At 32.0% G+C, this 12130-nt stretch overlaps 1 protein-coding gene across 1 annotated transcript; it reads right to left on the reverse strand.

Moving 5' to 3' along the window:
- Window positions 1-9113: 9113 nt before the first annotated feature.
- Window positions 9114-11917, reverse strand: LOC107829315 (leucine-rich repeat extensin-like protein 7). Its single transcript, XM_016656787.2, has one exon. It carries the CDS (start codon window positions 11562-11564, stop codon window positions 9435-9437), a length of 2130 nt encoding a protein of 709 aa, XP_016512273.2. The 5' UTR covers window positions 11565-11917; the 3' UTR covers window positions 9114-9434.
- Between the last annotated feature and the right edge of the window lie 213 nt (window positions 11918-12130).

The raw sequence follows: 12130 nt of genomic DNA on the forward strand, positions 1-12130 counted from the left end.
TCAACTTGAATGGGAAAACAATAATATATGTATCTCTAGTATTTCTACGAATAGAATAATTTATTCCCAATAATATATGTATCTCTAGTATTTCTACGAATAGAATAATTTATGAAAGTTGTTTATTTGATCGTTTCGTTAGTGTCATATAGATCATGCCGAAAAGGAAGAAGGGACAGCCTTAACATACTCTTCAAATTCAGAAGATGACCATGTGGTGGCCTAAGTTGTCCAATAGTTTTGAACAAATGATGTTTGTAACTTAAATGTCTCTACATTAGGAAGAGGACTCTGAAATTCAATTTCAAAGATTTTATATTTTTTGAGAAGGAAAAGAAATTAACACCCATTTTAAAGATTTTATATTTCACAGGAAAGTTTTTCAGTTTCTAGGTTGAAGCTATCAAGAAGTTGAAAATTTTAAAGTTTGGTGACATTGATGATTGAACTACCAGGATTAAATCTGAATTTTTTGAATCCATTTAGATGAAGTTTAATAATGTGATACAGCTAAGTGTCAATTGAGGATCGATCTTAAACCTTCAATAGAAAACGTCCCTCAGTTTGTTGACTACTTGAGCATACTCTAATCGGAACTTCGAGTTAATCAACTGTTGAGACACTCCTTCTCATTTAAAACCCAAGATTGGCACGAAACATAAAGACAGTACATTAACTTATACTTGGCATGTTTTAATTTGAGGATGTAAACAGAGGCATGAAATGGACCAAAGAGGAAAATAGCAATTCTCTGGGCTAGAAACAGAACCTAATAGGCTTAAGGGTCTACCTTCATGGTGGGAAGAAAGAAAACGTTCACGTTCCATCAACCCCATCTAGGAAAAGGAGTTATTGTTACCACAATATTCTTATAAAATAAAATCTACTCTACTAAGAACTACAAATTCTAGAAATGATAAATCGCTTCTCCGGAGATCATGAATACTTGTATCCTAAAATAAAGAGGGAGGAGCACACCCATGGAAGACATGCTTCTCTAAAAGTAGAGAATGACATACTAGAGATGAATAAATATAAGCCAAAGTGAAACCTAAAGTCATAAAAGTGTGACTCACCTTTCTTAGACTTTGCCACATGCAAATATGAATTTAAGAGTCATCAAAATTGGGTAAGTTGGCTGCCACGTTAAAGCCTTTTAGGCTTATTCGAAAATTTTAGAAAATTATCAATTACCCGCTAAATTAAGAATTATCTCAATTTAATTAAAATATTACTCGCTTTTTATAACTTACCATTTTGGTCATGTGGTACCATATAAAATAAATACATACACTATTATTTTATTAAAATATTCATATAAAAATACATATATTTTCTCAATTTATAATTTTCCTAATCTCGTATAAAGAGTAAAAAAATTTGTACGCTTAATTCTTAAAATGGTAAAAAGATAGGGATGGCAGTGGTGCGGCTGCGGGGCGGGTTTGGCTCAACCCGCAAAAATTTCAACCCGCCCCGCCCCGCATCAACCCACCTAATCTTTTGCCCTCCTTTTTTCTACTTTGTTATTTATATATTCATAAATTTAAATGTAAATAAAAACTTTAAATTCATTATATTTTGTTGCTACGTACCTAATTTCAAATGGCAATTTCACTGTGTTGTTGAATACTGCTCATTTATATTTCAAGGTATTTATAAATAATAAAAGAAGGAAATTTTTTTAAAACTATCTAAAGTCCAAACTCTTTACATCAAGTAGTAAAAATACCCAGTAGAAGTAAAATGAAAAGTATCTCTTCCATTTTCTCAACCAAAAAGAAAAGAAATCTAGCATCAATGGTCCATTTTCTTGTGCAGGCCAACTAATAATTATCTGGTATCACTAAAGTTGTATGCTTAAATTTCAAAAAATTCAAGTAGCAGTTACTTTAAATTTTACAAATGAGTAGTGACGAAAGGAAGCAATCTAGGACAACAGAATAAAAAACAGAAGTGAATAAGGGAGAACTTGAAATTTGGTGATTGATTCTTCTGGCAGTAGTTTATGTTATTTTAATCCAAAATTTGCTTGGTATATTAAATCACATCAATATGAAGAAAAAGATTAATTTTTATTCAAGTCACGTGCAAACAGATGTTGAAATTCAAAAGCATTCAGATGAACCAAGACATAACACCTAGTATTTCATCACGAACCCGCAACAGCTTAATACATAAACCTGCAACAGCTTAATCACAAACCCGCAACCCGCCCCGCACCGCTATGAATTTTAAAAAGAATTATTTTAACCCGCCCTGCCCCGCATAAATATAAACCTGCCCCGCCCCGCCCCGCCCCGCATAAGTTTAAACCCGCACTGCCCCGCACCCGCACCGCCCCATTATCATCCCTATAAAAAGATAACCTTCTTTTCTTGTGAGAAAATAATTTATATTTTTACAATAAAAAAATTTTTTTTGTACTACAAATTCTCAAAACTGAAAAAGGATAACTTTTCTTATGATAAAATACTATCTACTCTTATAATAAATAAAACCCCATTTGTAAACTCCCGCATGTCATGTATTTAATTTAAACTTATCACAACCATATAAAATCGTATCTATCAACTTTACCGAAAATGGTTTACTGATAAGTAGGATTTTAACATGTTTTATACCCATACTTGTCTGCGCTTTGAGTGTAATTTGCTACAAAATAGTCCCAAAATGCTTAAAGATTACGCTTGATTGCAGGTTTGAGCTATAAAGTGACAAATCGTCAAAGATCGGCTCAAATCGGAGTGAAACCTGCTCAAGTGTCAAAGATCATTAAAGTAAGGACATTCAGAACTTGGTGCGGACCGCACCATCATGTCATGCGACCGCACCGTAGGAGTTCAGAGACTGTGAAACTACAAGTCAAGCTCATGCGGCCGCGTCCCACTTCATGCGGCCCGCGTCTCACTCATGCGGCCGCAATCCTGCTATGCAGTCGCGTCCAAAAAGTTCAGAGAGCGTCATATTCCAGAAACAAACCACGAGACCGCGTCCCACTTTATGCGGCCCGCGGCCCTCTCCATGCGGCCGCACTCTATGGTCACGCGGTCCGCGTCCAAGAAGTTCAGAGAAACTGCCAAAACTATTCATGCGGCCGCACAATAACTTTGTGCGGTCCGCACCAGTCTTCATGCGGCCGCACTCCAACTTTGTGCGGTCCGCATCACCATCTTCAGAGAGCAAGATTCAGAGGTCAAGCAACCTAGTGCGACCGCGTGCCAACTTTGTGCGGTCCGCACTAACCCCGCAGGGGCATTTTTGTCTAGTTTTTTCAGCCCACTATAAATAGTACATTTTACCATTTTTAGGTTAAGTTTTGTACATCTGATAGCTGCTGCACTCGTGAGACTTATGTTTTGGCCTATCTTGGGCATTTTTAGCTTAGTTTCATCATAGATTATTGTAGTTTAACATTAGCAATTAATTAATATGGTTATTTCATCTTCTATATCTTCATTTTCTTCTTTAATTATGTCTAGCTAAACCCATTAGCTAGGGTTGTGGCTCAACCCTAGTGTGGGTAATTAATGGGTGTAGCTTCTTAATGATAGATTGATATTGGGTGTTTGTTATTTGGGTTAATTTTATGGTTTAATTAAGGATTGTTGGTTGCAAACATTGATTCTAGCTTAGTGGGTCTTGACTCTTCTTGAGAAAGAGAGTCTATGACCCCAAAATTGACCCAACAAGGAACTGGGGTGGACCCATGAGAAATGGTAGCCCCAATTTCCACCGTATACAAACATAGGGTGTGACATGCTTGCTTGGTCTAATTGGCCTACCCAATTGGTCTCTTGAGAGTCAATTGGGCAAAATCGCTCTCTCTACCGAGAGGTGTGAGAGTGGGTATAATTGTGCAACGGTTATAACATTGATCCCAAATATGTCAATCTATTATTAGTAGTCTCTACCCGTTAGTTAACCACCTAGGTGATGCCACGACCCTAGTGCCTTTCTCTATATTAATCACAACTTAGAACATATCCCTTCAGCATAAATTAGCTTAAATTTGCAGTTGATAATAGTAGTTATTAAACAAAAACCCCAAAAACTCTTAGAAGTACAATTAGGAGCAAGCACGCATTCCTAGTTTGAACAAATACGCAACTCCATTCCAAGCTCCCTGTGGAAATTGACCCCGATACCACTATTCGGGTAAAAGTCTTAGCACCCGCTCTTCCTACCGTTGTGTGAGGTTGAGTTTGCTGCGATCATTTACTTTAAAGAAAATACATATCAAGCCAATATATAGTAGTTATGAAATTCTTCAAACTTACAAGGTCTTACATCCTTATCTTCATGCAAAACCTTAATCTCTTCCAACTCATATGTTATTACTTCGGCGAATCCTAACGTTAAAGTACGGGATGTAACAAACCTAACGTAATTTTGCTATTTTTTAAAATCTAATATATAGTCTTATTACGTTTTATCTAGCTTTTCGTTAACTTGTAACTTTATTTAATATCATTATCAACTACTATTCTTTATTATAACATAGATAAATATATAGTTTTTTTATCATAAAATAAATATTTATTTTGTTTTAAAAATATTTCTTGAAAATTTTAAATTTTACTAATATTTTTAAGTATTGTATATTCACGTTATTTTATTTTGTAAACTTATGATTTATAAATATTCTCACATTATCCCTAATTTTTTTTTTATTCAATATTTTCAGTTTTTAATTTTATCTATTAGGCTCGAGTTACGTAGACTTATCCATATTATGACATTTCTTACCATAATATAAAAAAATTTCTCATCTCAAATTTAATTAGTTTTACCCTTTTTTTCTATGATAAAAAATCTGAATTTTTATTTTTTTCTCTATTTAGTCTTTATTTTTGTAATATATTATTCAATTCCTAATATTATTACATTATCATGTGAATTTTTATTAGCTTGTTTGAATTTAATATCTATTTCTACCAAACTCATTCTAATATAATATAGATAAAAATAGCTTTTTCATCTCAAATTCAAATAATTTTTATCATTTTATTTTCTGAATTGGACCGCATTTTCAAAAATATATGTTATGCTTTCAAACTTAAACTAACTGCACTCAATTCAAATATTAATCACACAAAAATATTTTTCTTAATTTTTTAAACACATTATATCTAAATATTATAGTAATATTTATGTATAGAATATTTGTTTGCCCGATTTATCAGTATTAATATGAGTTTATTATTCTTGTTATTACAATATTTTTTATTGATTATTTAATTTTCTCCTACCTGATAAATAATTTGTATAATTTATGTAATATCTTATTTGCTGCTTGAATGTATTTAATTTTTAAATTCAATAAATATGTAATATCTTAAGAAAATTTGGTTTTATTTTATATTTAACTTACTCCAAAATATAAATAGTCATAGGTTATCTCAATTCACTTATTTCTATATTTTTTATTTTTTTTATTATATTTTTTAATTAATTTTTTACCTCCATATTTCTAGCTAATATAGAAAAAAATCTATGAGTAGATCAATATATATAAATATAGATATAGATATAGATATAGATACAAATATAAATATAAATATAAATATTGTCTAAGATCTATTTAGATTATGTATAAGATCCATTAAACTACTTGCATTAATTATGTTTCCATTTGAATTTCAAATTTTTAATGTTGTCTTAAAATTGCCAAATGGCTTCATTTTAGATTGCCACTTGGTTTAACCACATGCTTCACTATTCTCCTTTTAATATAACTAGTATTAGGACTCGCGTGATGCGCGTACACAAATATCAAATTATAATTTGAGTTATTGGAATTATCTTGAAATTTAAAACTTCCAGATAACATGTTTCTTCCAAATTCGAATAAGTCTTATCCCTCTACATTTTCACCCAAAACGACTCTTTCTTTAATCTTTGCTTCTAGTTATTGCATTATCTATTACTTAATTATGTTATATTCATGTAATCTTTTATTAACTTACCAATTGACTTGATATCTTGCTTATTGCCCTTTTGATAAACATATATAAATATAAATTTTTTTATTCCTAAAAGCTAATTTATTTTTGTTCTTTTATCCTCTTAATTACTTGGAACACTTTTTTCATTTAAATCTTTCAATAATATTTTTGAGTATTATTTAATTATTTAATTTCCTTTATACTTAATTAATTCAAAGTATAAATATTCTCACACTATCTCTATTTTCCTCTTTATACATCCTCTTCCCTACTATGAATTTTTAATTAGTTTTTTACATTAATATTTTACCAATAAACAAAATATATAATATCACATTTTATTTTAAGTTATAACTTTGAATTAGTTTAAAATATTAATAGATAAGTTTTTTCTTATTATATTTTAAATCTATTAAATTTTCTTATAATTGTTTTTTGTATCACGTGTAATTAAATTTTCTTTCTCTTTTAACGTTAGGATACAAATTAGACTTTAATTTTCGTTCATAAAATTAACCACATGAGATATTTATTTTGTATTTCCTTAGTTTTAATTTGTTATCCAATTTTTAGTTTTTTATCTAATAAAATTTTAATTTTGTAGTCCTATCCATAGTTTGAGCGTTTTCACCAAAATTTTAATCTAAATCTCAAGTTCAAATCGTCTTTCCCTTCTATATCTAATATTAAATATTTTTAAATTTTTGATTATTGCTATTAAGTTACCTAATATGTAGTATTTTATTTTCTTATGTGGCTTTCATTAACATGCCTCTTCATTTAATATCATAATCTATTTATATCCTTTAATATTATTATATAAATCGATGTATGATTTTTTAATATTGAAAAAAATATTTATTTTATTTAAAATTAATACTGAAAATTATTAAATAGTTTAAATTCATTAATAATTTTTTTAAGCATTATATATTTACTTTATTTTTAAAACTAATTCTTAGTATAAATAACCTCGCATTATATTGTTTTAATTTGTTAAACTTCAGTTATGTGGTCTTATCCACATCATGACCTTTTTTATCATACTTAAAAAACTTTTTTATATCAAATTTAAATAAGTTTTATCCTTTTGTTCTTTATGATAGAAATTTTGATTTTTTCTCTGTTTATTTCTTATTTTGCTATTGTATATTCAATATTTAATATTATTAACGTTGTCATGTGCTTTTTATTAGTTTACTTGTATTTAATATCCACTTTTATCACATTCATTTTAATATAATATAAATAATAAATAAAAATTATTTCAATAGTCACTTTGACTCTATTGCTCATATTTTTAAATATGATTTTTCTTATCATATTAAAAAAAAGTCCCATCTCAAATTCAAATATATCTTATTCTTCTATTTTCTCCATTGGACCACATTTTCAAAAATCGTCTTATACTTTCAAACTTAACCTAGCAATACTCAATTCAAATATTAATCGTAAAAACTCTAATTGTTGCAGCAATATTTTCACTATTATTTTAAGAAATATTTATTTATGTATAAAATATTTATTTGTCCGAATTGTAAACATTAATATAACCTCATTATATAGTAATGTATATTGTTCGTATATAAGGCCAGATACAGAGCTTGTACTAAATAAAAAATTATTATTCCAACTTAAAATTAATGTGTAAGATACTACCATAACTGAATTATAGACAAAATTTAATTAAAGATACCTATAGTAATATATATTGTTCACAAATACGGTCAGATACAAAGATTGTATTAATAAAAAATTATTATTCCAACTTAAAATTAATGTGTAATATATAAAATAAAAATTTAATTAATTCTTTCTCAAAAAAAGATACCGGCCATAATGAATTATACACAAAATTTTAATAAAAGATACCTATAGTAATGTATATTGCACCCAAATAAGGTCAGATACAAAGCTTGTACTAAATAAAGAATTACTATTTCAACTTAAAATTAATGTGTAAGATACAAGATAAAAATTTAATTGATTCTTTCTCAAAAAGGGATACCTACCATATCTAAATTATACATAAAATTTTAATTAAAGATGCCTACAGTAATGTATATTGTACCAAAATAAGGTCAGTTACAAAGCTTGATCAATTAATTAAAATTCGTCCCTACCATAATTATACAAAAAAAATGTTAACTAAATTATTCTACTAATAGAGATTTATATCATAATTAAAAAATAATTCTTATTGAACTATTACTTCCATTAATTATGTTTCCATTTATAATTTAAATTTTTAATGTTGTCTTAAAAATTGCTAAGTGGCTTTTTTTAGCTTGCCACTTGGCTTAACCTCATGCTTCACTACTCTCCTTTTAATATAATATAGATATAAATATAGATATAGATACTTCACTACTCTCCTTTTAATATAATATAGATATAGATACAATCTAATTTTGCCAAAACTCAAACTGCTAGGAATTAGGAAGGCATTTTGCTAAAATTAAAAGCTAGATAAAATTTCTTACACCTTTTTATTTTTCAATAACTCCACAAAAAGTCCTTGATAGAGCACTGAAGTTAAATTATTTTATTGGAAAATTAATTTTTATTTTTCCTGCTCTTTTATTTCTTTCCGTATTAAAGGTGTAGTTTGTGGGGTGAGGTGGAGACAGCTTTCTGCCACGCCACTGAACAGTTGGCCTTCAATAATTGAAATTCTAAAATAATTCGAAATTATTTTGTACTGAATTATTGCTATTCATTACTGGCATTTCTTAGGGGTGTCAATGTTGGCAATAATGTCTTTGCCAATGTACAGTAGTTGCGAAAATTCAATTTTTAGCCCACTGTTGATACTATTAAATTTGCAGGCGATTTGCACAGGGCCACAAAAGATTGACAAAATCAAACTATTCTCCACTTTAATTTTAGCCAATGTGCCTAAATGAACAAATTAAGCCAAAATACTTTCTACTCTACGATAAGAATTTATTATTATCACAAACGATTATAGGTCTTATGGCATGTTAGAACACTTCGACAATGATCCTTTTAGTGTGAATTTAAACTTTGGAAAATGTACGTTAATCTTTTTTGATGAGAATCTCTTCGTTCTCAAGTGAAATATAAGCACAAAGAATGATTGGGATTCCTCCATGATCCTAATTTACGCGAGTCCAGATTAATCGAACTAGTGAATTTAGCATATATGTAACAAAAATACATTGTAATATTAATTGAATAAATGAGTTTTACTAAAGAAAACAGTAAAATTGTAATTATACACAACCACCCTTTTGGAATAACAATAATGCTCGTTAAACCCATCGCTAACTCCCGCCCAACATCCCATTTTTCATAAATATAATCAACTCAAGATAATTAAAAAAAAACAAAATAAATAACAAAGTATACATAATTCCCAATCAAAAAAGAAAAAAAGAATTCCATTCTTCTTCTCCAAATCTCCATCAGTTAATGGAAAATTAAAGATAATGAACTGAGGCTAATGGTTAATTAACCCCGGGCTCAATAATATGGAATGACTGGTGGTGGTGGAGATGCATAGGAGACTCCTACAATGGGTGGAAGTGGAACGTGTTCGTAACTTGGGGGTGGTGGTGATGGTGATGGCGGTGGAGGTGATGGTGGCGGCGGAGGCGGTGATGAGTAGTAGTAAGTGGGAGGGGGAGGTGATGATGATGGTGGCGGCGGTGAAGAGTAGGTGTAAGTAGGAGGTGGCGGCGGGGGGCTTTGAGTATATGATGGTGATGGATTATATGTAGGGGGTGGGGATGGTTTTGGTTGCCAGTGTGGGGTACTAGGTGGTGGGGTTGGTGGCTCGTTACAAGGTGGGGTAGGTGGGGCGGGATGTGATGGCTCTTGTGGAGGTGTGTGTCCAGCTGGTGGTGATGGAGTTGGAGTTGGAGGTTTTGGATGCTCGTATACTGGTGGTGGTGGTGGTGGTGGTGGTGAAGATGGTGTCACATATACTGGTGGTGGTGGAGAGTGAGGCGTGTATGTTGGTGGCTCGTAATGTACTGGTGGTGGTGGTGGTGATTGAGGTGTGTACGTTGGTGGCTCGTAATGTACTGGTGGCGGTGGAGGTGGTGGTGGTGATTGAGGTTTGTATGTTGGTGGCGCGTAATGTACTGGTGGCGGTGGAGGTGATGGTGATGGGTGATGATAGTATACCGGACTTGGTGGAGGTGGAGGAGGTGGAGCATGACGAGTTACAGGTGAAATTTTGTGGGTAGGAGGTGGTGGACTTCTGTGTTTATGCGACGGAGAACTACTGTAAACAGGTGGTGGTGGTGATGGCGGAGGAGTTGATTGAGGTGGCGGCGGAGAGCGCTTAAAATGGGAACCCGAAGATTTGGAAGAAGGTGGTGGTGGAGATTCAATTGGTGCAACAGGTCTTGAGGGTGTAGATGGCTTTGGTGCTGGTGGTTTGTTCTGAACTGGTGGTCTTTTTGGCTTAGGGGTTGGTTTTGGTCTTGGTTTTACTACAGGAGATATAGCAGAACGGCTAAAGCACTGAGATTTTCTACAATCATATGGTTTTGCATCATCAGAAGAGCATTCTTTAGCAGATCTTTGGTCTTCCTTTCCAGCAATGCAATTTTCTTCCCCGTCAATGACTCTACCAGATCTAGTTGCAGCACAAACCGGAGCTTCCCCTTTAAAGTAATTGAAAGAAAATGTAAAGTTTTGCAACCTGGGGAGTTGACAAATACTAGCTGGTATAACACCAGTGAGCTTGTTGTGAGCCACATTAAGTTGCTCAACACTCCTCATTCTGCTCACTGTTGACGGCAATGGACCTTGAATCTTGTTAAAGCTCACATCAAAGACTGTTAATTTCTTCAGCATTCCAATCTCCATTGGCAAACAACTGGTTAGATTATCATTCATTAGTATAAGCTCGTTCAGACTGTTACCCATTTTCCCAATGCTCGCTGGGATACATCCTCCAAGATTGTTATTGGCAAACACAAGAACAGAAACAGGGGAGTTGCCCAAGTTCTCAGGAATACCAAAACGAAATCTATTATCATTAAGGAACAAAGCATCCAAATCTTTGTCGAAAAGTTTAGAAGGAACTGGCCCTTCAAAATCATTAAACCTTAGATCCAAGAACTTTAATGAAGGTAGAGAAAGAACCACTTTAGGAAATCCACCAACAAACCTATTGTTGCTCAAATCAAGCTCCCTAAGAAGCTTCAAATGGCTAAAGGTTTTAGGTACGATACCACAAAAACGATTCGAGTTGAGGTGGAAAAGAACTAGATCTGTTAGAAGACCAAGTTCTGGAACTAAATAACCAGCAATATCAGCATGGTTAAGATCAATGCCAGCTACAACTCTAATAGAATCATTAGTTAAAGATTGTGCACAAAACACTCCACCATAGGAACAAACATTTGGTCCTGTCCAATTTGCTGTGAAGTTAAAAGGGTCAGAAAACATGGCTGCTTTCCATGTTTGTAACGCAATATATGCAACACGAAGCTTTGGGTTTTCGAAAATCAACTTGTCCGCGTCGCCCTTGATATCATCAAGATCAATATCTCCTTCTTGTCCATAGATCTGAAATGACAAAAGGGAAATAACAAGGAAGGAAATGAACAAAGAATGAAGGCGGCTAGGAGGCCGCATTGCTACTATTTTCTTGATATTGAATGGAGGAATCAAAGATGAAGAAAATGAAGGGAAAATATATGTATCATTCAGTGAGAAACCAAAACTATGTAATGTGAATGTGAATGTGAATGTGTTGTGTTTAGTTTCTTGTTTGTAAGTATTGAGAAGATGGGCATGTGAATGAATGAATTGATTTGAATTAAATAGCAAAGTAGCCACCTCTATTTATTTCTTCACAGCTCTTTGTGTTTAAGTTAGTACTTGGGGACACATTATAATTACATGCCAGCAAGTCTATTTAATTTTACCAATAAAACCTTGGTTTCAAATTTGAATTATTGACTTAATATTAAGATTCTTTTTTTGTTTATTCTACAAAAATTTCAATCTGCCAACTATAGTACTCGTTTTTGAAAGGAAAAAAAGGGTCAAAGAAAACAATGACGGTGCCAGATTGGTGTGCAAGTACTCGCAAATTAAGTTTTATTAAATTTTATTAAGAGGGGCACCGATTTCGATGACAACGGCAGTTTAGTACTTTGAAATTTATTTTTTTATATATTTAAAAAGAGAGTAAAGGC

The sequence above is a fragment of the Nicotiana tabacum genome, chromosome 11 (genome assembly GCF_000715075.1).
Source record: "Nicotiana tabacum cultivar K326 chromosome 11, ASM71507v2, whole genome shotgun sequence".
Taxonomy (NCBI): Eukaryota; Viridiplantae; Streptophyta; class Magnoliopsida; order Solanales; family Solanaceae; genus Nicotiana; species Nicotiana tabacum.

Excerpts from the sequence above, each read along its gene's own strand:
- LOC107829315 (XM_016656787.2), bottom strand. The coding sequence starts at position 11,564 with ATGCGGCCTCCTAGCCGCCTTCATTCTTTGTTCATTTCCTTCCTTGTT.